The sequence below is a fragment of the Sinohyriopsis cumingii genome, chromosome 4 (assembly GCF_028554795.1).
Source record: "Sinohyriopsis cumingii isolate HCF-2022 chromosome 4, ASM2855479v2, whole genome shotgun sequence".
Lineage (NCBI taxonomy): Eukaryota > Metazoa > Mollusca > Bivalvia > Unionida > Unionidae > Sinohyriopsis > Sinohyriopsis cumingii.
This window is the reverse complement of record NC_142964.1, coordinates 46,613,906-46,641,687: the sequence shown is the minus strand read 5'-3', so window position 1 is coordinate 46,641,687 and position 27,782 is coordinate 46,613,906. Positions and strand designations below refer to the sequence as shown.

The 27,782-nt window shown below is 35.0% G+C and overlaps 1 protein-coding gene across 2 annotated transcripts; it reads left to right on the top strand.

Moving 5' to 3' along the window:
- The first annotated feature begins 1,109 nt into the window (after positions 1–1,109).
- LOC149801097 (uncharacterized) lies at positions 1,110–23,219 on the top strand. Of its 2 annotated transcripts, none has more exons than XM_089954254.1 (5): positions 1,110–1,193; positions 2,362–2,438; positions 14,446–14,582; positions 15,083–15,160; positions 21,964–23,219. In XM_089954254.1, the coding sequence occupies exons 2-5, from the start codon at positions 2,414–2,416 to the stop codon at positions 22,333–22,335; spliced, it is 612 nt and encodes a 203-aa protein (XP_089810380.1). In that variant the 5' UTR covers positions 1,110–1,193; positions 2,362–2,413; the 3' UTR covers positions 22,336–23,219. The 2 variants fall into 2 exon arrangements, with proteins under 2 accessions (XP_089810380.1, XP_089810381.1); XM_089954255.1 differs by lacking the exon at positions 1,110–1,193 and adding an exon at positions 1,377–1,427.
- Positions 23,220–27,782: the final 4,563 nt, after the last annotated feature.

The window sequence follows — 27,782 nt, the reverse complement described above, 5'->3', positions numbered from 1 at the left end:
TTCAGGTTTCAGAGATGTTTAGTGCGATAACAAAGCAGTCAGACTAAAATATACCATAATATTACAATCAAACATCAAATTTTGTAACCATGTCAAAACATACAACGACATAAAACAGAATGAATGTTGTGGATACACCACGCAATTAAACTTTAACGAGAAACAAGCATATAATGTGAAACAATGTACTAATGATATTATATGGGCAGATGACATCTTGTAAATCACATTTTGGGAAAAAGCTATTTTCTTGACAGGCAATGTCAACATTGGACTGTTATATTCCTCTGCCAGGGAAAGGACGTAGTCGGTGGGACATGCCTTAACATTCGTGCTGTCGGGAACAAGAGTATAATCGATGCCATCAACCTGCAGGATTCTCTTTGGGCTAACAAGAGGTACAATCCAGTTCTGGGCCGGAACTCTCGTTTATTCAGCAGTCAATCTCAAGCCATCTTCCAACAGTCAATGTCAAATCATCTTCTCTAAGCAGAGGAGAGTGGATAACCTCTTTGTGGATAAGTTACACGACTGCAGTGGTTACACTATATCCAATTCCAACGGATAATTCTTGTGCATCATCTGATGTAAGTCATATTTCGAGGGAAAAAAACATAACGAGCCTGTTTTCAAAGCGATCCGGATAAGAGAATATGCTCTTGGTCCGAACGAACGTCCCGTAATGAGGCTTGCTTTGTTAACTGCTGCCCGTGGCAGCCGGTCGGGAATACATACACACGTGCATGTATGTGCATAATCACCTGCTTACGATCGACTGATCAAATATGTTCTATGATGTCAATTGTTATTTCCATAGACCCTGACGCTGACGCTTGTTGTAAAAAGATTAATTAGACCGTGCGTGACACAAGCCGTCGTAGGGATCAATCTTTCATGTATTAAACATGATTTAGACATCGACACAAATATGTAAACAAGAAGGTATATCATTCTCTAAACCTGACCGGAACTCAATGTTTTTCTTTCCCCAAATCCTTTATGGATCAAAGATATAACTAGATCTGGCTTTCCAAATAATATTAGCACACATCTTTATCTCTCAGCAGGTGTTCCTCTCGTTCAGTACAAACCACAACACCGAGTTTTATCTCTAGCCTGTTCTAAATCGATAACATCCACACGTTATACGGAGGGTCTAAAGAGATTAATCATGGATGTGAGGTACATCATAGGTAAAATATTCAAACTAAATCACATTATTGTATATCGATATTTCACTGCGTCTCGGAAAAGAGCGAAAAAAATAATGTATACATTAACCAAACAAAATACACAAAAAGACCAAGAGGGATCATCGGGATTTTTGTATATATATTCTCTCATTCCCAATATTACTGGGCCTCTTCCTTGTGTAAATACACAGAAGTTAGTTGCGCAGTTACGCGAAGGCGATTGACGAAATCCAGGTATGTGTATCCATATTCCTTCATTCCATAAAGGTTCAAAGTTTATTGCTGTGACATTATTTGATATTGTGCTTACATTCACTAATCTCCAATACTAAAAAATGTACTCACATAATGAGATGTTCAGTAGTAGAACGGAAACGATGTCATTTTGATATTGGCTGCCAGCCATATTTGCATTTAGGATTCTAAAGAAATTCAGATTTGTTCATTGAGAGCAGTTCTAAAATCTGACTGGAAAACATTACTTTGAAAATACAACTTCTTTGTTCCGTCCTGGCTAACAGCAGGTCGAAAATCATATAGAATGCAACGTGTCTTATGGTCATGCTTGACAGAGTTTGTGCTTATTTGCAAAGGCTGTGTATCAGGTTGACAACTGTATCGTTGAGTTAAAGTGGAAGGCGTAAACGATTGTTTGAAATTCTTAACTGATTTAAATATTTAATATTATTGTTTTATATCCTGGCTTTTATTTTGTGTGGCATTGCTTGTCAAAACTCATAAACTTGATTAAAAACACAACAGAAGACGCAAAACAGAAGTATTCAGTGTTTAACTACCTTTCATTCAAACAGTTAAAAATGAACGATCATTATATTTAGATAAAAATACACAGATAACGACATATAAATTAAATTTCCTTAAATTCTGTATAAAATCATTGCAGTTAGTTAGTTAGATGCATTTTAGCCCTAGCAGAAACGTATAAACAAAGGATAAATGGAGACGATGATTTCCATTCGCGTAATTTCATAGGTCATATATCTAACGAGCAAATCAATGTAACTTGTCTGTTCTGTACCTTTTAAAACTGGTGTAACAGTGAGATCCACTAGTGAATAGACTGAATCGCATTTACCAATGTTGGAAGTTTGTAAAATAAGAATAATTCATATATGAGAATAATAGGCGAATTTCTGTATTTTTACAGATCCACTTTTTTAATTTGCTGATTGAGAAACTGAATTAAAATATTTACCACCATGAACATCCAGTATGACCAACTTCGTAAGTATGAATACTTTTGTCCAGGATGTTAAGCCATGTTTTATGTTAAAAGTGAGCATTATGTGGTGTAGCATAACATAGTTTATATTCGTCCGTGTAGAGAATATACCAGAAGAGTCGGATTTCAAGCATTTAAGAAGAAACAAGGAAGAGGTGATTAAATGTGACCCACAATTTTCAGATAGTCAAATTTTCAAGTTAAAGACGAATTGTTTGCAGGAACGCTTGAAAGTTATAATTGGTACGTGATATATGATGATAACACTTTCGTCTTTTATACAAATATATTTCAAATGAACCAAAGTTAACAGTTTCTGTTAAACAAATATGCAAGAGAGATATAAATATTTGTCATGATCATTAACCTAGATATAAGTTCCTGCGCTAAACTGTTAACATAAAACAGTAAATCATTAGAAGAGGACTTGTTACGCAATTATCTTTTTCACTTTGTACAAACATACATCATGGAAGGCATATAAATGCTTATTTTCCGTATACACTTATTTACACATTATACGCATCTCTCTTTGCGTATGCTCGTGTCTCGGATTTGGCCAATGGGGGTATGTGAGAAAGCTTGCCAGTAACTTGTCATTGGTCGGTGGTTATTTCTGGGGTTTTCCCTGGTTCTTCCGCCATCATGTATTCTGGGCGCGATGTATAGCCTATCTTCTGCTGGAAAATGCAGTTCAACCAAACAACAACATAAACAACAACAACACATGTACGCTTATTGTTCGTGTACATCTATTTACACACATACTCTTTTTTTTTTCGTATACATCCATTTGTACTTATACAGATACCGTTCTCATTCCTGATTTCTAGTAATAGTATTGTGCATAAAGTCTATTACGAAAGATAAGTAGAGTTTACTAACGTAGTTATTTATTACATAAACATTATGATAAACAGATTGATTGATAGATTCATTTATTTATTTTTTAACGGCGCATCAGCACTGTTAGCTATTTAGCGCCAAACAAACTGTTATTTGTATAATATTTTTAAAAACACTATAAAAGGTTTTATATCGAACAGGGATAAAAAAGAAGAAATGGTTGAAATTAAAAACGGTAAGATGGTAACGGTGCAAAATAAAACTTCCCGATCAACGGGGGATGTAAATGTTGAATGTTAATGAAAAAAGATGAAAAGGTATTAAAATGGGACGGCATATATATATATATATATTGCATAAAACCGCAAAAAGTGATAGCATAAAAGTCAGAGTTTAGAGTAAATATTTACGGCTTTCAGGAACTCTATAATACGAGTGATATTTATAGTATCAAAAAGTTCTTTCATGTCATGCACAATGACATAACGATCGCGCGTAGGTTGCAGGTCAAAACACTCTATCATAAAGTGCTTGACTGTGAATGGTTCATTGCAAGAAACGCACTCTGGTGGGTCTTCACCTTTTAGTATGTGGGAGTGTCCGATAAAAGTATGACCAATTCGGATTCTTGCAATGACTACCTCCTCCCTACGTATGGTTCTGTAGGAAGGAGTCCATTCGCCTAGAGTTGGCTTGATTGCATGAAGTTTGTTATTCAGGGCATCATTCCATGATGCCTGCTACTTCTGACGAAAGAACTTTCTGATACAAGGTTTAAAATCAGTATACGGTATTTTAAAATCAGATGGTTCTAGAGTAAGGGCCATTTTAGCAGAGCGATCAGCTTTTTCGTTATCTTTAATACCAATATGGCTAGGTAACCAACAGTATATTATATCGTGGGAGACAATCATCTCGGTATTTTTGACGAGTATGTTTTTCAATAATGGGTTCTTCAGTTTTATATTGTGTAGTGACTGGAGTACTGATAGCGAGTCGGAGAAGATGATACTGTTTAAAATACGTTTCTTTTCTATATGTTGCAGAGCAAGGTCTATTGCTCTGATTTCGGCTGTAAAATTTGATGCTCCATTTGGTAAGCGAACTTGAGTTGTGTGATTTCCACAAACAAAGGCTGCAGCAGATATTTCCTCATCCTTTGATCCATCAGTGTAAATTCTGGTGTAGTTTTTAAATTCGGTGAGGAGTTCATGGTAAGAGTTGTGGAAGACAGAAGGGTTTGTTTCGGATTTTTTTCCATCGTGTAGCGTAAAACGTACTTTAGGTTGTTTAATTAGCAAAGGTGGTGTTTCGGAGCTAGACGTTTTCTGAATTTTAGAAAGATCTATATTTGTAGTGTCAAGGCTGGATGATATTCTAATGCCAAAGGAAGGTATGACGTTTGGTTTATTTTCGTATAAAGTTTTGTATTTGGGTTGAAAAACAGCCGAAAAAGCAGGATTCAGAGGGTTTGATTTTAATTTGAGGGTATACTGTGCGGAAAGCATTTCTCTACGATGCGATAACGGTGGTTCATTCGCCTCAGCTAGAAGGCTTTCACACGGGGATGTTTTAAATGCTCCCAGAGCCAGTCTTATTCCCTGATGATGAATTGGATAAGCTTTTTAAGATATGACTTTCGGGCTGAACCATACACAACGCAACCATAGTCTAGTTTGGAGCGAAAAAACGTTCTATATAAATTCAGGATGACTTTTCTATCAGCACCCCAGTCAGTGTGCGCTACTACTTTAAGTAGGTCAAGTGCTTTTAAGCATTTGGCTTTCAAGTTTTTTAGATGTGGAGTAAAGGTCAGTTTTCTGTCAAAGATAACACCCAAAACTTTTGTTTCCTCAACAACTGGAATAGTGTTCCGTCCAGCGTGAGTTTAGGTTCTTCGTGGTGTCGTCGTAACTGACAGAAATGCATACATACCGTTTTTGATTTCGAGAATTTAAACCGTTCGTACTAGCCCAATTTTGAATCTTGTTGATATTTTGCTGTAGGTGTCTTTCAATTGTATCCATATGCTTTGACCGATAACATATGAGAAAATCGTCAACATATAGTGAGCAATCCACACCAGGAGTCAAACACTTGGTGATGTTATTAATTTTGATATTGAAAAGTGTCACATAAAATACCGCCCTGGGGCACACCCATCTCTTCCTCGTGCAAATCTGAGAGAGTAGAGCCCACTCGTACCTTAAATTTTCTGTCTGAGAGAAAGTTGGATATGAAAGAGGGCAGACGGCCTTTTAGACCTAGATCGTGCAGGTCTTTTGGTATGTCGTACTTCCATGTTGTGTCATAGGCCTTTTCTAAATCAAAGAAAACCGCTACTAAATGTTCTTTCTTGATAAATGCATCGCGAATGAATGTTTCTAGTCTAACCAGATGATCGTTGGTGCTCCGTCCATAACGAAAGCCACTTTGGAAAGGAAATATTAAATTCTCGGTTTGCAGGTACCATACAAGCCGAGAATTGATCATTCGATCCATTGTTTTGTACATGCAGCTTGTGAGTGCAATAGGTCGATAGTTCGTAGGATCTTCGCTATCTTTCCCGGGTTTGGGAACTGGTATTACTGTTGCTTCTTTCCATATCTTAGGTAGATTACCAGTAATCCATAAATCATTGAAGAGTTTCAAAAGAGATGATAAAGATGACTTTGGAAGATGTTTTAAAAACTGGTAATGTATTTTGCCAGGCCCAGCGGAAGTATCATGGGCTGTGTCTAAAGCTCCATAAGTTCTGATAGTGAAAACAGTTGGTTGTAACTTTCCGAGTTGTTGGATGTGAATTTTAAACGTGACTTTTCTTTTTGAGTTTTCAATTTTTGGAAGGCTTCGGAATAATTAGATGATGAGGAATATTTAGAGAATGTATCAGCAAGAACATTTGCTATGTCACGTTTTGAGGTAAAATTGTTATTGTTCAGTTTCAGATGTCGGAAAGAATTGTGGTTTCTCTTTCCGTTTATTTTGCGGATCGTGTCCCAGACTTTCTTAATTGAGGAACGGGAGTTTAAAGAGAAAACATATTTCTTCCATGATGCTCGTTTACTTTCTTTGATTTTGCGGCGAGCTTTGGCCCGGAGAATACGATATTTACTTAAATTCTCGGGCGTCGGATGATTGTTAAATTTTATTAAGGCTTCTCGGTGTTGTCGTATGGCTTCCTTACATTCCTTAGTGAGCCAAGGTTTTAGGGTTCTTTTACAGTTTCTTGAGGACTTGGGGATAGATTCTTCTGCAATGTCGGTTAGAATAGATGTAAAATGCTGAATGGGGTCGGTAACATTAAAAACTGTATCCTCATTCAGCCTAGTTTTACAGAGTGTTTGAAACTTGGCCCAGTCGGCCTTCTTTAAATTCCATTGTGGAATTACTTCACCAATTGTAGAGTTAAGATTTACAAGGGAGATTGAGAAGTCATCGCTGCTGTGAAGGTCATCAGCGACCTTCCATTCATAGTCCAAAAGCAGCGAAGGAGAACAAATTGTCAAATCCATGCATGTGTATGCACCGGTGCCTGGGTGTAAATATGTTGGTGTTTTGGTGTTATATAGACACAGATCCTGTCTAGAAATAAAGTCTTCAACTTTGTGACCTCTGTCACTTATATCATTTAAAATGTTATGGGCATTAAAATCCCCGAGTAAAATAAATGCCGCGGGAAGTTGTTGAACAAGGGTGTCTAATTCGTTTGGAACTAGGTTAGTGTTTGGTGGTAAGTAAATAGAGCAAAATGTAATCACTCGATGAAGAGTGACACTTACAGCAATGGCTTGTAAATTTGTGTTTAAAGGAATGACGCTATGAGGGGCTCTGTTGTTCACAATAACAGAAACACCTCCTGAGGCCCTGTCAACATTTTGAGAGTAGTTGTTAAACAGGGAGAATTTGTAAGTGTGATGTTATCTGTATTTTTCAAAAATGTTTCCTGAAGACATAGTACTGCAGGATCATGTTCGTTTAAACGCAGAAGAATATCATGGAAGTTGGCTTTAAGTCCTCTACAGTTCCATTGTAAAATAGTGTTCTTCGTTACAACTTTATATTGAAGATTCTGGAGCTAGGTTAGACTTTTCGTGGAGGCAATTTGTGTGGTTATTTATGTGGAGGAAGTACGGGGGTATATTTTTGTTGTTAGGTCTGGAGCCACCTTGAGGTCGTGGAGCAGATTCTTCTGCATCCATATCCTCAAAGTCTCCAAACCTACTATGCAGTTTTATTGGGTCATCAGACCCTTTTTGCCGCCTATTTCTTGTCGACTTTCTTTTACTCTTTGGTGATCTTGATCGTGCATGTTGAATGTTGTTTGCGTCAATGTTGAGTTTTTCTGGGGTTTGTAATGCGGAATGTTCGAGACGGAAGGGGATTCAAGTTGGTTTGTTTGAGTTTGGGCGTCTTTCATTGCCTTTTGGCTGCTTTTCACTACAGTTGAGAAGGATGGGCAGGGGAGTAATGTTCTGGCTTGTACAAGCTTCCCGGCCTCTGGATATGGGATGTTGGATGCGTATTTAACACTTTGGATTTCCTTCTCCTACTTCCATATATCGCAATCTTTTGAATTTGCATGGTGTTCCTTGCCGCAGTTGACGCAATGTGGAGTGGCTTTGCACTCGGATTCCCGATGAGAAGGGTCTCCACATCGTCCACATGCTTGGTTTCTGGAACAGCGGTCTTCATGATGACCGTATTTTTGACATTTGTAGCATCGGAGGAGATTTGGTATGTATATCTCAACCTTAACTTGTAGGAACCCAACTTTGACAACTTTAGGTATCGTTGGTTTCTTGAAGGTGAGTATAATGGTGCTGGTGTCCTGCAGATCGTTGTTTCGTTTGATACGAATCCTACGAACTGCAGTGACACCTTCACTTTTCATCCCCTCTACGATGTCTTTGTCGCTGACTCCAGCCAAGTCACGGCAACGAATGACGCCTTTTGATGTATTCAGAGATGTGTGTGCGAAACAAGTTACTGGGATGTCATGAAATACCTTAATTTTTTGAATGTTCTCAGTGTGTTCTTTACGTTCGCACTCAAAAAGCAGACCACCTGATCTGATCTTTTTAATGCTCTTTGGTTTGCCGACTAATCCAAGTATAGTCTTTTCGATTATAAATGGCGATAGTGCGGCTAGGGATTTGGTTTCATCTTTTGATTTGATGACCATGAAGCGAGGAAAGGATTCTACACTACATGGTTCATCATCTGAGTCAGTTCCCGTTTTGGTACGCTTATTTTGAATTTTTTGATTTTCCATCTTGGCTTGAATAAAAATTCAGCACCCGTACTCCCCACCCACCAAGGAGCCCAACAAGGGGACACTTTTCAAGTGCCAGGGATACACAGATACACTCAGTTGATAAAATTACCTTTGATTGACCCTGCAATCGCCAATTTCTAAGGTCGGTAAAATTACCCCCCGATTGACCCGTTAAGCCACCGCCTTCTAGGAAGTCTTCTAAGACTTGGGAAAGGGAAAGATAAAGGAATAGAATATAGGGGCAACGGTGGTATCAAGAGAGATACAAAGAGAAAGATCAAGAAGGTGAGAGAGTAAATAAAGACTTCCTAGTGCTCGGCGTGACCAGCCGATTTGTGGAACCGGGCCCATCCCGATCACCCGTCTAAGAGATTGATTGATTGATTGATTGATTTTTAACGGCGCATCAGCACTGTTAGGCTAATTAGCGCCAAACAAAGTGTTATTTGTATAATCTTTCGAAACTTATAAAAGGTCCTATATCGACCAGCGATATAAAAAACAAAAAGTTGAAATTAAAAATTAAAAAAGTCGCCAATTTCTTGGGTCGGTAAAATTACCCCCCAATTGACCCGTTAAGCCACCGCCTTCTAGGAAGTCTTCTAAGACTTGGGAAAGGGAAAGATAAAGGAATATAATATAGGGGCAACGGTGGTATCAAGAGAGATACAAAGAGAAAGATAAAGAAGGTGAGAGAGTAAATAAAGACTTCCTAGGGCTCGGCGTGACCAGCCGATTTGTCGGAACCGGGCCCATCCCGACCACCCGTCTAAGAGAAGTAGAGGCCAAAGTAGTGTATTGCATGGAAAGCCTCTGCTCAACTACCAGGATCCTTTCCTCCCCCGACACGGGACGCAACCCACGGCAAACAGGTTGCCTCTATTTAGTCGCATTTTACGACACGTAGCGAGACACGTCGGGCCAATTCTACAACCCCGGACACGCAGGGGGACCAATTTGTCGGAACCGGGTCCTTCCCGACCACCCGTCTAAGAGAAGTAGAGGCCAAAGTAGTGTATTGCATGGAAAGCCTCTGCTCAACTATCAAGATCCTTTCCTCCCCCAACACGGGACGCAACCCACGGCAAACAGGTTGCCTCTACTTAGTCGCCTTTTACGACACGTAGCGAGACACGTCGGGCCAATTCTACAACCCCGGACCCGCAGGGTAACAAAACGCATCGATCAAACTATTTTGTTACATGATTACTGATAAATTTGGAACACAAAATGCGAAATACATGTAATGAGAACAACTTAAGTATACAAATAATTCTTTGCAAAACATCACCCACCAAACTTTACACAGGATGTTGCTAGAATCTCAAATATCTCATAACTGTCACACTAATCATCTTACACTGATCGACACAAATAATTACCAGACTTAAACATGCCTAAGTTTACTCACGTCTTACAGTCGCCGACGACACATCTTAAAACTGCTGAGTCTGCGTTAGATGTATCGAAAAGTATTCATATTGGAACCGTTTTGAAGTTAACTGTTAGACTAATGTTTACTCAGTTATCAATATGCTAAACATCAGCATTAGGAATCTCAGTACCACATAATCTCAACGCTATTACATATATGTCTTGAACACGTCACAACAAAATCACAACGTACACAATGATTATATTTCCATTCTAAAGCACAAGGCTAAAAAGGGTAAAAAGTACAAATAAGCAACCTGTCACCAACAAAATCAATTCAATATGTCGCTAAAACCCCAGGTACGATGCAATGCGTCATGATTTGCGTAGTCTACACTACCTTCTTCGATGGTATGCCCACGAATCTAAAGATATCAGCGACCCTAATATGCTTTGTACTAACTACGTTCCTTCCTTCTTTATCAAATGTATCAGTTTTAAATCCTTTATAAATTAAATATCATATAACCGTTATTTCGCTACCATTTGCACGTCTACATCCATATGATTTTCTTGACCGCTCTGGTGAATAAATTATATACTAAATAGAAAGGTTTTGGGTACATAATGTTATAAAAGTTTGATATCAGAAATGTAGGGATATATGCGTTATGTATATTGATTTGAATATAGTCAACACGTTTTGTTTTCAGTTAGTTCTCTTTCATATATGTGACATGCCTGTTAAGTTAAATGTCTTTCTATTCTTATGTTGTTTGTTTCCACCTTGTAGCTACATGTACACATTTAAGCATATACATAACTCGGTAATATTCACAATATTCAGAGTAGCATGGATCTTTGCTTTTGTCTGTAAGCAGTGCTGTTTATAGAAACCCTCCCTTCCAATATTATATACAAGTTTATGGGGCTAAAGAAATATGTTTTGAATTGTCAAATATCCTCTCATGTCTCCAGACCTTTATCTAACCAATCACTGTATGTCTGGATTTTGTACATCGATGATTAAGTTTGCAGTTATAGCCGATGTATTGAATACTAATTTCACATCATAAAGAACCTATTTTTCAAATACCGCTGTTTATGTATTTATACAAGAGTTTCATTTCTAACCCATTAATTGTAACCTATTCACAACCGACTTCTGCAATATCGATATCGGTATATTTGTAATGAAATCGACTGTCTTTTGTAAAATATCATCACGTATACTCAAGTGTAACCTGTATAGTTGTTGACGTACTATCATAAAAATGTTTATATTATTGTTTGATTTGATCCTCTTTACACCTTTTTAGTATGCCAAGAAATATGTTTCTGTGTAAATCATCATTATTGAAGTTGAAGGCCTTGTTATGCAATCTGGTACGTAAAAAGTCCAATTGTTAAATCAGACCTTATTTTAACATAATGATATAGTCTAATATTCCTACTGATCATATTCTTGGTGTACAATTGATGACAGTTATAAATAAATTCTTGTAATTCGTGATATTTCCAACGTAAAAGCTAAACAATTCTACAATCAGATTTAACGAATATCAAAGTTTTATATTCAGGGAGCTTTTGTCTTCTATACCATTTTATTGGCGAATCAATGTATGAAACAATTATATTTGTATGTGTGTATGGTTATCGTCAATTACAATAGTAAATAAAATTCTCAAAAACAATTAGCAGCAAAAATATGACAAATATAAACTGATCATCCGCTGTTTTCCTTCGTGTTATTTTCTATGAACTTGTCCAAGCAGGATCCAAAATATTGTATTTAATCCTTTTTTCCACGTTTTTAAATTACAAATAATGTTATTATTTGGGCCAAAGTAAAACAACCTTTAGCCATATTACATTTACTACTGATGAACCGCTTTGTTGTGGGATTTGTCTATTATAAAAGTAAATTTTAAAATTACATTAAATTTTGTAAATACTCTCACTACTGTAATGGTACTGTTCGACATATAATGGCATTACTTATGTTGGACATGAAAGGTGAACACGAACATTATGACCGTAAAATTTAGTTTTAGTTTATTTTGATATCTCAAGCTTTTCTGTCTTATTCAATAACGAGAAGAAAAATGCAATGCTATTCAAGGCTATGATAAGAATAGTAATTGTTGCCCATTTGAAGAAACTAAGCATGAATATCTCAAATCCAGCTAGATTTATTGACAAGGGTAACTGTTGCCCATTGGACAAAAATATGAATTCCTCAAATCCTACAAAGTTACACTATACAGCTACTTTTTAAAAGAGGACAGAAAATATCTTTATTGTTATTAAACTTACAGATTTTAGTGTACGATTTACATAGGCAACCTTAAACGCCTGTGTCTATAGCAGGATCAACAACTCTCTTCTCTCAGTTATGGCTACAATGTTGAATAGGTTATATACTGTGTAACAGTAGATGACTGGCAGCTATATTTAGATATTGAATTAGTTCGAAAACGCATCTTTCAAGGTTGCAGAAGCTTCTGATGTGTCTCTGTCTGTTTGCATGGAAATCAAGCTTTGCTATCGTCATTGAAAAGGAATAAGATAAGCAACTAAAATAATTACACTTACAAATCGCCGAAGTCTACTTTGTCACATATGCATGCATGCTATTTATCCTTCGCCTTCTTCCATACATCCTTTAGGTTATTATCTTTGTTATTTACTTTACACATACTCATAATACTCCTGCTTTAAATGTCTCGTAATTCGACTTATTTTACCTTATTTGCATCAAATCAACATGGCTGAAACTACCATAAATGATTACCGCTGAATCCTACATTACTATGAAATATGTTAGAAAGAAGATGAAAACAACAACTCACATTAACATGTAATAATATGGTCCCGTACAAATGTCGCAAAAATAGATAAAACTATTCCAACATTGAAGCACATAAATATAATTTGTCAGAAATCTTTATAAAAATGCTTCTCCAATAAAATACACTGGGCGCATTTCTCAGCCTATAGGAAGAAATACAGATTTACTTTGCTTGGATTTCCTATAAAAGGTACAAGTTTGGTCCGTGTTACAATAATTCAAATGTATCGACTCAAAATCTAATAGTGTTCCTGTACAACTTTTCCCGATTACATAAACTGCTGCATGATTAAAACATGCTTTGGAATCAAAATATATGTCGATAATATCTTGAAATCTAGATATCATATGGTGAGGTGAATAGGAGAAGCGGTATAGAGAAAGGAAAGACTAAAAGGTATACAGGTAGACGCAACTCTATATGGAATGCAATAAATTAGAAGTGTTAGGTGGAATCTCCATGGGAACGTATACATATCGCTTGGACTTCTGAGAGTATATGTTTAGTTTGTTTCCATGAACACTCGATTTTGTTGGTATATTCCTTTCGATGTTAAATTATGTCACAGTGGCGCCGAATTACCTGACACAGAAAATTGGATTGCATTACCATCTTTAGTACACTTTTCAGGTATGATGGAGACTTGTCCTAGAATGTCACAAGAGCTTCAAATAAATCTAGACCCTTTAGATGAAATGAGTGAAAACAATGCATGCAATTGTCAATTTAACTAAGCTATGTAAATGTTATTGTATCGAGCTGGTATGTAAACTAGCTTGTTTGACGTATATAACATCATGTAAAATAAAATGCCTAAAATCCTACATATCCATCGGTTCATAAAACATTGAGTAGAAACATATTTCTGGTAATTATTTCCTCACTTTGCGGGAAAAGTATACCTACTGCTCAACTTGATATTGCTTTACCTACATCACCTCAAAACTATTATCATTAGTAGTAGTAGTATTAGTAGTATTTATAACTATTATTGTTGATGTTTTGTTGCTGCTGATGTTTTTTGTAAAAGGAAAAGGGTTACATCCTTATCGACTATTCGCACCAGGGAAAACCTACGTTACTCTTATTATCTTTTTTATCGGAATATTTGTTTGTATACCAGCTCAAATACGCAATTTAAAGATTGTTATTTTCATCGTTTCGATCTGATTACACGCAATTTAACTGTAGTTCGAAGTAGATCTCACTTTCCTAGATCACAATGGTTGAAAATTGTTTCCAGTAGAAGACAACATACACTGATAAGATATATTATTTTGTATTTTGACTGGACTGAAATACTATTTGGGATTAATGTGATATTTCGGCTGCCACTGCTGTCTAAATACTCATGCAGCTTGATATCATTTTCAAAATAAATCATCGCTCACAAACATCAACACGCACAGCCATGTGCATTGCGTGTTTTCCTGATGATCATTCAAATAGTTTATGATCTTGACGTGTATCATTCGAATTGCTTTATTGACATAATAAGTGCAATAAATGGCTATTATTGACAAGTTCCAAAGTAATTACTATCTTGGCGATGACTGTGATGACGACGATTCACAATATTAAGATATGACATCTGATATCGTTAGAGAATTGGTAACATCGTCTTTTTTCAGTTGTTAAATATTGTCCTTCCTTTATTAGGAGCGGAAATGGAAGTGAATCGCATACTACAGAATGTGATAGTGGCACATCACATAATCCAAGTTGTTAATCTAGTTGTTGGCATCATCATTTGTGGAGCAACTTTGCATATCAATCTGATGCTGATTCACCTGTCGGTAAGTAATTGCTATCATCATTGCATGGACAATCACATAAATAGAATTATTTAACTATTATTATTATTATTATTAGTAGTAGTAGTAGTATTCCAATGTACATCCTAGTTTAACTTCAAAACGACTGACCTAAATAATACGTCCACAAACCTGAATCGCCGACAAAAAGTAAAGACACGATATATATATATATATATATATATAGATATATATATATATATATATATATATATATATATATATATATATATATATATATATATATATATATGCAGAACAGGTTTTATATTAGTGCAGTATAATACATTAAATGAATCTATGCACGTATATATATATATATATATATATATATATATATATATATATATATATATATATATATATATATATATATATTGGAACTGTTTACGCATAAGGGATTGTACCAGAAGGAGAATTGCATGTCACAATACCAACGCTAAATCCAGTCAATCTTAAAATTTGCCAATCTATTTTTTCAGCCCATCTTGCCTGCATTTGTTCTCGTCATCTTCTGGATTGCATCGCAATGCAATTATCAGAACCTGCGTCACATTCTTGTACGTATTCCATTGCTGTATAAAACGCTCTGTCTGTCTGTCTGTCTCTCTCTGAGACAAATGAGATTCTACCAACTGAGTCCAACCTAGGTCGGATTGACTCAGGGCGCACATTTATGCAAACAGCATTGTTTATTGCAGCTATAAATAAAGGATGAATTAGGATTTAACCATAATACCAAGCTGGCCAATTACAGTCCATCTGTCTCCAGAAACAAGCACAATATTAACTCTCTCAGTATTATTTATGTTTCTAATAATACACTAGGATGTACTTATTAAGAGTTACAATGCATGTCATAAAAGGAAATATATACAGGATATAATTGATACCTGTAGAAAGAAATAAACGATTTCATACCCTAGACTATTGTAACACTGCCTTTGATCCAGAGTGTCAAGCCCTTTATGCAGATTGTACACTATGTTTTATTCATATATTTCTTATTCATATCGTATAATTGACTATGACGAGTCTTCAGCCTATGTAGTGGACACTACTTGTGCGCTATTTAACAGTTTTATCTCCAGTTCTTGTCATATCATCTAGTCCGAACTGTACGACTTCAGTGTATTCGAGGCGTGTTTTATCACATATCAAAAATCGAAATGGTTTCTTAATAGTCATTCACTAACACTCAACCCACTTTATCCAACACTAAAGTGTTGAAACTTTAGCAGTGCACGAAGGCAGGATAATGATGTATATTCGTCTTACCAAATGTCGGCACACGTCGTCGTTCTTTGGACAATTTTGAATCTTATATATGTCCACAATAAATGGTTTCTTGCGAGTGGTGACAAATTGGACCTTGATTATATTCTCAGATATATTTTTTAACGGATACATAAAAAGTGGTAGAGAATTAGCTCGATCTCTGATACGCATATAATTGGCTTTTATTGAGCAATTTCGAAAGAAACAATTTTTTAATCCATTGATTATTCTCTTGCCATAAACAAGACAGAAAAGTCAAAAGACAAAAGAAAAATCACATTATACCAAGATTAAGGTTACCTTTATGACTAATAGCAGTATGTTAATCGAATCTAAACTTTTGCTTTAACGACATCTATTTTGTGGCATCAATGAAAGTAAGTGGTATCTATTTGCATATAGCCCAGTGTAGAGAATATTGGGTTCTTTCACATCGTCACAGCTGACACTTAAGATCGCGATTTCCTTACATTCAGAAGACGAAATGTTGTATGACTTTATATTTTTAATCTTGAATCTAAATGTAAGTAAGTCTTCAATTCCATACGTTGCGTAAAGTGTGCATTTGAAATAAAATATTTTTGCTCTTTTTCACTGGTAATGTTTCTTACACAGTCCTTGTTTTATACACGAGATCTTTCATTTTCGAGGTCATGCTAAAAGTGTTCCAAATAATACCTTTCTTAATTGTAAGATTGATAAGTGTTACATAGGTTCGTGTGTATACAGATTGGCGTTACTTCAGACATGCAACTCTCAAAAGCCTGCTAATCGTTTTTTTAAAATGCATTTTTTATATTAATTATTGCACATTCAGAATGAAGTATGCTCATTTTCATTTCCATCGCATTTGATAACTGCTAACGTTCGTGTAATTTCGACTATTCCAAGTTAAAATCTCGAGAAAATTGGAAATAACATTTCTAGTAGCTGTTGGCTGTAGGCATCGCGTTGTTATTTTAACACCATATATAACGAAAATGTCGGTATTGTTCATGGAAGTAACTCAGAGGTATGCCAATAATAGTTGCAATCAATACTTACTATGCTAGAGAGTTTTGAACTTGTGTTTGTTTCCTACTACGTGGAACTGTTTGCCGGGTATGTTAAAACATGTTGACACGTATTATTGCTGTTGTATGACACTTAAAATTCACAAACTGTAAGTTGTTGCTTAGTAACCTGACATAATGATCGGTGTGATCTTCGGGTTTCAAATCTATCTGCAAATTTATTAGAACTAGTAGACGGGTTGCAGCTAGCGTCAGCTTACCATACATAAAACAAGGCTGTAAAACCTTTCTCGAGTCTAAACAACTCTCAGTTTTCGAAAAACAGAACATAACTTTTTGGAAGCAAAACATCATTCCTTGAAGAAGTTAGTCTACGTAAAGAATGAGATGGACTCTATTCACGACTTCAAGAGCAAATATGTCTCTCACATCAAATTCTAACTTATAACTAACTCCAATTTCTGAGATTAGCTTCTCTTTTAAGGACCAAATATTTATAATGTTTTTCACATAGTTAAGAAATTAAACTATGTTTTTTATGCTTCAAATAAAGAACAAAAATCTCAACATTAAGAGTAAATTGTAAACGATATTACTTTTAAAGAACATGAAAACAATATAAAACAATATAAATAAATTACATGAATTAGAAATGATAACGAAACATTAGTGAAAGTCCGTGTCAAGAAAACTAAAGGAGACAAAGTGGAATATACTGCAGTTAAGAATGAAGATTGGGGAATTGTTTCAAACTATTTATGTAGTTTGAAAAATAAAATCTATACAAATAAGAAGACCTAAATTTAATTAAGCGAGACGGAACATTGACAAAACATCAGTTAGAAATTCTAACGGAAACTGAATTACACAATTAATAAATTAGACTTCAATCACCATTTAGACGCAGTTGATCTTGAAGTATCACTGAAACTTACAGATGTTCTTAACTTACATCACACACAATGAAATTTAACGAATGACATTATTACAATAACCAAAGCAACAGCAAATCGTAAAATGTAACTATTAATTAATACAGTTCGGTTCTCGAAAGCCCTTTGTGTAGATATTATTGACTATTTTGTAAAAGCAATTCATTTTGTCTTTAATAATGGTGAGCAATCATAAACTCAGACGGATTGTTCTTTTATATGTATCTTTGAATGAGATAAACCAATACAATTTTTAAAAGCCGAAGACCCATGTATGTATTAATAAACTAATGCTATTTAGTATCATATTGCATTGGAAATCGACTTCAACATAAACTTCCATCAGTTGCAAGTACTGAGGAAAGGAAATGTTATCAAAGACAGTTGAATAATAGAGAATATCCGTATTATTTATGTCATTATTTGTTAATCGAAAGCATGCAGGTTAACTGAAATTCTTCTTTTGAACGATGTTTAGAAAGCGTTTGATTATGTTGCATTTTCTATTATTTCATTGAATAAGATCAAAAGCTACTAATATTTACCAACGCTTTCCACGTGTTTGTCAAGGCAATTTATACAAATATTAAATAACGTTTCATAGTAACTGAAAATTATTCGCCGTGGTTTAAAATCAAGACTTAATTTAGACAAAGTGATCTCACTCCTCCAAGCTTTATTTCTTTATGTGCGGAGATGCTAACTCATTCGATTCAGAGCATCCAACTATTAAAATAATTAAATTTAAAAACTTATAATATATTATTTCACTGTAAAGACAAAGCTCTCCCCCTTTCATGGCTCATAGATGTTCTTAGAGTCAGCTATATATAGTATCTACCAATATTCTAAGTGTTTAAGTTTCTGTATCAATGCTGAAATAAATAATGTGTAAGGATAGGTTGTACAAGTAGAATTAATATATATATACTTTCAAGAATGTTATTTAGATTGCAATGCATCTTATATTACACATTGTCCTATTACATTTCTCATAGGGTTAGATGGACTAGCTAAATTATGAATGCATACATCGAGTCGTTAAATCCTTACTCTTACCCAAGGAGTTAATTTTACCACTTGGAATAAATTTAGTTAGGCAATGTTTGGTCCCTTATTTCTCCCCATTTACTAACTGTACCAAAATACGCCTAAATTTAAGCTTCAAGAGTTTGATGCCCTTTTCCATAACTGTGTGCTGGGTGGTGGCAATGATTGATTGATTGATTGATTGATTGATTGATTGATTGATTTTATTTTTAACGGCGCATCAGCACTGTAAGGCTATTTAGCGCCAAACAAAATGTTATATGTATCATCTTTTAAATATTATGATAAGTCTCATATCGACCAGCGATATTAAAACACAAATAGTTGAAATTAAGACGGTAAGATGGTAACGGTGAAAAATAAAGCTTCCCGATCAACGAGAGATGTAAATGTTCTATGTTAATGAAAAAGGATGAAAAGGTATTAAAATGGGACGGCATATATATTGCATAAAACTGCACAAGATGACAGCATAAAAGTTAGAGTTTAGAGTAAATATTTACAGCTTTCAGGAAATCTATAATACAAGTAATGTTTATAGTATCAAAAAGTTCGTTCATGTCATGCACAATGTAATAACGATCGCGCGTAGGTTGCAGGTCAAAACACTCTATCATAAAGTGCTTGACAGTAAATGGTTCATTGCAAGAAATCACTCTGGTGGGTCTTCACCTTTTAGTATGTGGGAGTGGGTGATCTAAGTATGACCAATTCGGATTCTTGCAATGACTATCTCCTCTTTACGAATGGTTCTGTAGGAAGGAGTCCATTCTCCTAGAGTTGGCTTGATTGCGTGAAGTTTGTTATTTACAGCTTCATTCCATGACGAGTGCCACTTCTGCCGAAAGGATTTTCTGATACTAGGTTTAAAATCAGTATACGGTATTTTAAAATCAGATGGTTCTAGAGGGTGGTGGCAATAATCAAATCAAATGTAAAATTTTGTGCAAAGAGTATTATGTATTATTAAAGGTAATATGGCTAAGAAGACTGAACACCTCTAAATCTCACATGAAAGAAATTTAAACAGCTTATTTGGAAAATGTAGGAAACAAGTTCTTTTATAACAGAATTTATGAAAAAAGTGAAATATATCTTGAATCTATTTAGAACCGATGCATTCGCAAAATATATTGCATCATATAATACATTTACTAATAAGAAATCAGACGATTTTCCTAAAACCACAATTAGATAATCTAATATTAAAATTGTAATTTCTAGTCAAAAGTAAGTGCAGTGGGTGAAAAGGAATTTTCACATATAAACAATTTAATCAATGTAAACTGTATACGGATTAACGTAGATATGTTTGTAATAAGTTTGGAATGCAAGCATGCATTCTAAAGTATCAAGGCATATTTAGCGCCATCCACTCGCGTTATTAACTTGATACAAAGATCTACTCTAAAATAAATAGTCTTTAATAATATCAGTCTTTATTGTTGCTTATTAAGGAAAAAGGGTACAAGAACAATATGAGAGTGTTTGAAACCATTCATTTATTAGTTGTTGAATACAGAGATGGTTTCAAACAATGATATCCATAGAAGTGTACAAAAAAGTACGTTCTTACCAACAACATCTCTTATAGAACAATTGGGAAGTCTCTACAATCATGTATCCTTTTGTGACGATGTCATAGAGACTTTATCTTCTCATATTTGAAACTGAGGCATTATTAAAATATTTTACTGGATTGAAAGGAGAAAGGGTAATCATCTGGAAGAGTTTCAAGTTTCAAGTTTCAAATAATTAACTTACTTTTGGAATATTAACCCAAAACAAAAGACATACATTGATCAATCTTCATCTGTGGTAACTACAACTATCGAGCTTGAGTGTAGATTTAACTGAAATAGCCAAGATGAACAATGTAAAAACGAATTTACGTTTTACAATATGATATAAATATTATCTGTTGTGCATGGGAAATGATTGATAAAAAATGGCACATATATCCATCTTTTGAATCTTTACAAAAACACAAATATAATTTAGATGCGGCCCAGACATATCTATATATGATATAAGGAATGTACGCATTGACTTATGTACGGTCTCATTTTTGCGCTTTTATTGAGTGTATTAGATTGGAAAAACATGTAACTGTTTTGCATACACACCTATCGTTTCGGGCGACATATTGACAGAGACGGACACCAATATCTGCATACATGTATATAATGGTTACACTACAAATGTTATCTACCTCCTTCCGCCTAACACGCTCTACTAAATGAATTTGAGACCTTTTAGTTATTAGCATTTAACATTCCCTCTCTTTTTCCGTTTCCTATTTAGCACATATTAAATTCTGTATTGGGTCTAAATTAATAATATCGCATTTATAAGGATATGTGAGATAGAGTTGTTTCTAAATCGGATTCAACTATAAATGGTGAAGAATTAGAAAATAACATATTGTGTAAAAAATTAACAAATATGGTCTCAATTAAGTTTTTTGATAATGTTGTGCTATTCCTTCACAAAAGCTTACGCTTAGCAGCATTGCAATTTGAAATAGCTTAAATTAAACTGAGTAGAATATTTGTTTAAAAATGACACATTGGTCGCGTTTACTTTGAAATAACAATAATAAAATCAGTTGATCTAGCTTAATGTCAAGCAGCATCTCGTAAGAATTTGTTTTCATTTGTTTAAAAGTTTACCCGATTTTAAATATGTCTGTAGAATAAAGGTAATGAAAACGAACTTCTGGAATAAACCAAACATGTACAAGTTCATTTGGTTTTCAGGTTCTAATCCGACGAATTCATTATGTCTCTACCTAACCTTATGTATGAAGTGTTGAAAATAAGACATCTTATATTTAGGGTACATTATTATATGATGGTTTATACTTTTCCATCCTTTCCTTTCAAGCTTTTGTTGATTAAAATATCAGAGGTTTTATTTGTATTATGAATAACATTTATTAACCACTTAATGTTTTAGTATGTACTGTATAAGGTTATACGTGTTTATAAAAAGATACAATATAATTGAATTGAACCTCGCCTGGGGGTGAACAATGTATTGATTTGTTTTTTATATTGCTCATTTCTTGCATATTTTATCTAATTGCAGGTCCACTTTAACTGTATCCTAAGTATCTTGTGGTTCGTGGCCGTTTGCCCAGTTTTCATAATATCAATTATCGTACCCATGGACTCGTACAGATATCCTTTTTCAAGAGAGGTTGACGCCGTCCCCATAGTCGTTGCCGTTTTCAACGGCATCCTGAGTTTCAGCTCAATAAGTTTTGCAGTCTGCGCAATCTGGAAGGCTGCTCGAAATGTTGCTCTCAATGCAAAACTTGCCACACTGCAACACGTCGGTGGACATAATCACTCCAACTTCCCATACAACACAAGAAATACGTTTGCAGACAATAATGGCATACGAAATCCTCAAGCCACTTATGTTCAACCGATGTGGACAATGGTAACGGTACCGTAACAAGGAGCAGTTACGTTTCATACCCAATTTTCAGCATCAGATTATGCGAGTTTAACCAATTTATATAGGTATAATAAACGTTCAAATTATCAAACTGTATACAGGCTTTAACTTCCAGTGTTCCACTAAATTTGATCCAGATAATGTAAATATGTTACAAAATGATTGATACAAGAAATCAAAATAAAAGCCTCTAACATTTGTGAGAAAAAACATATTAAGTATTGAATTTTTTTGTCTTGAAACTTCAGAAACAAACACTAATCTTTATAGATAGGAAATAAAACCAAACCACTCGACCATTACAAGAATTAGACAAGGCAACAAAAAAAAAATAACAAACAAATAATATCAGAATATTTCTTTCAGTGCCTTAGAATATTGCCTGGGACAAACGAGTAGAACAAGAGTGTTCATGGCACAGCTTGTACGCGTTTGCATATACCACTGCATCAGCACTATTAGGCTATTTAATGCAAACAAAACGTTATGTTCATGATCTTTTAAAAATTATAAAAGGTCCTATACGGACAAGCGATATAAAAGAATAAATGGTTGAAATTAAAACGGTAAGATGGTAAAGGTGCAAAATAAAACTTCCCGATCAACGGGGGATGTAAATGTTGTATGTTAATGAAACATGATGAAGAGGGTGTTAAAAAAAGACGGTATATATATTGCATAAAACTGCCTAAGGTGATAGCATAAAAGTTAGAGTTTAGAGTAAGTATTTGCTGCTTTCAGGAACTCTATAATACGTGTGATGTTTATAGTATCTAAAAGTTCTTTCATGTCATGCACAATGTATATGCAGGTTATAAATCAGAATATGTTATTTCCGCTATGTGTTTACTAAACTTTGAATAAATGCCACATAAAATGTTGCTATATCTTCAACAGCAATATCGTAAATCAATCTTAAAATGTACAGGTGTATAGCTATAGTTCCCAGTTGACCATATGTAGGGATGTGGTTTTATTTATATCTGACACTATGCAGTTTATGAATCTACGATATATACTTATAAACATGCGGTACTGACGTTAACAAACACCAATTAAATCAGTTCCATTTTCATTTAATGTAATTGTTTGAGGTCAGATATGTTATTGTAGGATAATAGTCTTGTGACCCGTTTCGAAATGTGACCTCTAAAAGATGTTGAAGGATACTCTTGCTATTTATATATATTCATTTTTTTTCTTCATGACAGTGTTATTCACTAAAGAATCATATCGAGTCCTTTCACAGCACATTTACTACATTTGAATATCGAGTCCTTTCACAGTACATTTACTACATTTGAATATCGAATCATTTCACAGTACATTTACTACATTTGAATATCGAATCTTTTCGAATCCCCAAAGCCGAACATTTCGATATTATAAATACTCAAACGCAATTATCCATTTCTGCTCTCTCGTTCTGATCACTGAACACAGCATAAACTAATGAATATTACTGTATTGTTTCTATCAGCTTGTTAAATGGGACAGTCACACAAACATTGGAAGCTCTGACCAGAACAATGGTCTCCAATAAAGCTAAATCAGTACTTTAATTGATAATCACCTCTTGTATTACCGTCATTTACCAAGGATTGTCCAATGGTATAATGATGAGCTTTCAATGTAGTTTAAATTGGAATGCTTTTAGAAACTATGTTTAGACAATTTTAAAATACTGTGGATGTTTTTCTGTAATTTGGCATATGCAACACGCTGCTAACGTGTCATTCTCAGTAACACTTGTGAATAACCATTTATCTGGTCCTTCGTCTGAAGGAAATTTAGGGAGACTAATTCTGATTCACTGAGGTTATGAAAGCAATATATTACGTTTTGCATATGTAACGAGAAAAATGTGTATTCAAATAAAAACAATGGGACGATATTGATTATGACTATACCTAACCAAGAAGATCTGAACTTGAAATGTCCATAATGCAGTAGTTAAAATCAGGCAGTGGCGGACTGCACAAGGAACACAACTGAAGACTACGTGGGATATTCTACAGATAGAATAATAATAATAATAATAATAATAATAATAATAATAATAATAATAATAATAATAATAATAATAATAATAATATTATTATTATTATTATTATTATTATTATTATTATTATTATTATTACGTTTCTCTATTTTGTTGAATGAATTTTGAAAAGCAGTTGTTTGAATAGGTGTGTGTGTGATTAGGTTTTATAACGTAGCTTCAATAATTTTTCGGTCATATCGCTACGATATTTGTAGTGTGGCAATTTATAAGGATGTCTAGTACTGGGGCATCATGTCGCAGACATGTAACTTGGTGTCCCACCTAGTCACATTATCCTGATACCAGGCCGACCAATCCTAACACTAACCTCGTAATGCTGAGCACCAGCGAAGCAGCTCTTAGTACCAGTTTTGTAAATCTTTGTTATGACTCGGTCGGGATCGAACCCACAACCTCCCGCTTCTGAGTCGGACACTCTAACCACTTGGCCACCGGAGCGGTTTAAATAGAAAGCGGCGGTCCCATTTCATGAAATATCAGTTACCTTTGTATAAAGTTAAAAAGAACTTATTACCCGCAATATCTTACGTCCAATTTAGGCAATTTCCTCTGACCTGTAACTTAGTTATTTTCTCTTTCTTGGTAATATTTGAAATAACAGGTGAAGTATTGGATATCTGATAGGCATCTTTGTTTCAAGTCCTTTATTGCAAGATGTTGTTTGTTGTGAATTATTAGCAAAATACGTTTAGTATTTATTTTGAAAACGTTGCTTAATCTATCTATTTGCTTAGAAAGGGCGGCCAAATTAGACGACATATCAGTATCATTTGTATCAGTTTAAGCCTCCTCAATACAATAATTATTTTTTCTGGTTTCATACATTTAGTTAGGCCGATTTGATAAATAATTATTTTTTAGGTTTGCCTATTTGTTAGAAACTGACCACATTTGATTGCGTAGCTGCATCATTTGTATACATTCGAATATTGTTATCCCTAAATGATGCTATCAAGTTTAGACCACTTTCAGTTGATGGCAAAGGATAAAAAGCTCTAAGAGTTTATATGTTGAGTATCAGCACCCCTATTTCAAGATCAATAGCATCATCACAATGAACTTGAAAGAATTTCAGGTCTGTTTGCAAGAATGCTTTCAGTCGAGTTTGTTCTAATTCTATCCAATGCAATTTGGCTGACATCTTTTCGAAGCATTGTTATATTTAGCTGTTGGCAGGCACCTTTATAAAAATTTGAATGCATTTTAAACCAGGATGTTCATTCCAAATAGTAGCATATTACGTTCCCATATTTTAGGGAAAATATGCCACAAGGTATTTGGTTTGTTTTTAGTTACAGTTGATGGCGGATTTGCCTAGGTTTGTTTAAACTTGAAAGGCCTGCTGACCGGGTTTGATTGATTGATTGATTGTTTATTTAACGGCGCATCAGCACTTTTAGGCTATTTAGCGCCAAACAAAGTGTTATTTGTATAATCTTTTAAAACTTATAAAAGGTCCTATATCGACCAGCGATATAAAAGAACAAATGGTTGAAATTAAAAACAGTAAGATGGCAACGGTGCAAAATAAAGCTTCCCGATCAACGGGAGATGTAAAAAAGATGAATAGGTATTAAAATGGGACGGTACATATATTGCATAAAACTGCACAAGGTGATAGCATAAAAGTCAGAGTTTAGAGTAAATATTTACAGCTTTCAAGAACTCTATAATACGAGTGATGTTTATATTATCAAAAAGTTCTTTCATGTCATGCACAATGTAATAACGATCGCGCGTAGGTTGTAGGTCAAAGCACTCTATCATAAAGTGCTTGACAGTGAATGGTTCATTGCAAGAAACGCACTCTGGTGGGTCTTCACCTTTTAGTATGTGGGTGTGGGTGATATAAGTATGACCAATTCGGATTCTTGCAATGACTACCTCCTCCCTACGAATGCTTCTGTAGGAAGGAGTCCATTCTCCTAGAGTTGGTTTGATTGCGTGAAGTTTGTTATTTACAGCATCGTTCCATGATGCCTGCCACTTCTGACGTAAGAACTTTCTGATACAAGGTTTAAAATCAGTATATGGTATTTTAAAATCAGATGGTTCTTGTATGCATGTGCTTTGACCGATAACATATTAGAAAATCATCAACGTATAACGAGCAATCCACACCAGGAGTCAAACACTTGGTGATGCTATTAATTTTGATGTTAAAGAGCGTCACAGATAAAATACTGCCCTGGGGCACACCCATCTCTTGTTCGTGCACATCTGAGAGGGTAGAGCCCACTCGTACTTTGAATTCTCTGTCGGAGAGAAAGTTGGATATGAAAGAGGGCAGACGGCCTTTTAGACCTAGATCGTTCAGGTCATTTAGTATCCCGTACTTCCATGTCGTGTCATAGGCCTTTTCTAAATCAAAGAAAACCGCTACTAAATGTTCTTTCTTAATACATGCATCGCGAATGAATGTTTCTAGTCTAACCAGATGATCATTGGTGCTCCGGCCATATCGAAAGCCACTTTGGAAAGGAGATATTAAATTGTTAGTTTCCAAATACCAGACAAGCCGAGAATTGATCATTCGTTCCATTGTATTGCACACACAGCTGGTGAGTGCAATTGGTCGATAGCTGTTGGGGTCTTCGCTATCTTTACCGGGTTTGGGGACTGGTATTACAGTTGCTTCTTTCCAGATTTTTGGCACATTACCAGTAATCCATAAATCATTGAAGAGTTTCAAAAGAGATGTTAATGATGATTCTGGAAGGTGTTTCAGAAACTGGTAATGTATCTCGTCAGGCCCAGCGGATGTATCATGGGCCTTGTCTAAAGCCTCCCTAAGCTCCGATAGTGAGAACAATTGATTATAACTTTCCGAGTTGTTGGATGTGAATTTTAAACGTGACTTTTCTTTTTGAGTTTTAAGTTTTCGGAAGGCTTCTGAATAATTAGATGATGAGGAATTTTTCGAGAAACTGCCAGCAAGAATATTTGCAATGTCACGTTTTGAACTAAAGTTGTTATTGTTCAGTGTCAGATGTCGGAGAGGGTTTTGCTTTCTCTTTCCGTTTATTTTGCGTATAGTGTCCCAAACTTTTTTAACAGAGGAACGAGAGTTTAAAGAAGAAACATACTTCTTCCATGATGCTCTTTTCCTTTCTTTGATTATGCGGCGAGATTTGGCCCGGGTAATGCGATATATATTTAAGTTTTCGGGCGTCGGTTGATTATTAAATTTCCTTAATGCTTCTCGGCGTAGTTTAATGGCTTCCTTACATTCCTTAGTGACCCAAGGTTTTTGGGTTCTTTTACAATATGGCGAGGACTTGGGAACGGATTCTTCTGTAATCTCTATTAAAATAGATGTAAAATGCTGAATGGTGTCGTCAACATTGAAAATTGTATCCTCTTTCAGCCTGGTTTTACA

Excerpts from the sequence above, each read along its gene's own strand:
- LOC149801097 (XM_089954254.1), top strand. The coding sequence starts at position 2,414 with ATGAACATCCAGTATGACCAACTTC. Across the intron at positions 14,583-15,082 it reads TGATGCTGATTCACCTGTCG|CCCATCTTGCCTGCATTTGT; the intron begins GTAAGTAATTGC and ends CTATTTTTTCAG. Across the intron at positions 15,161-21,963 it reads AGAACCTGCGTCACATTCTT|GTCCACTTTAACTGTATCCT; the intron begins GTACGTATTCCA and ends ATCTAATTGCAG.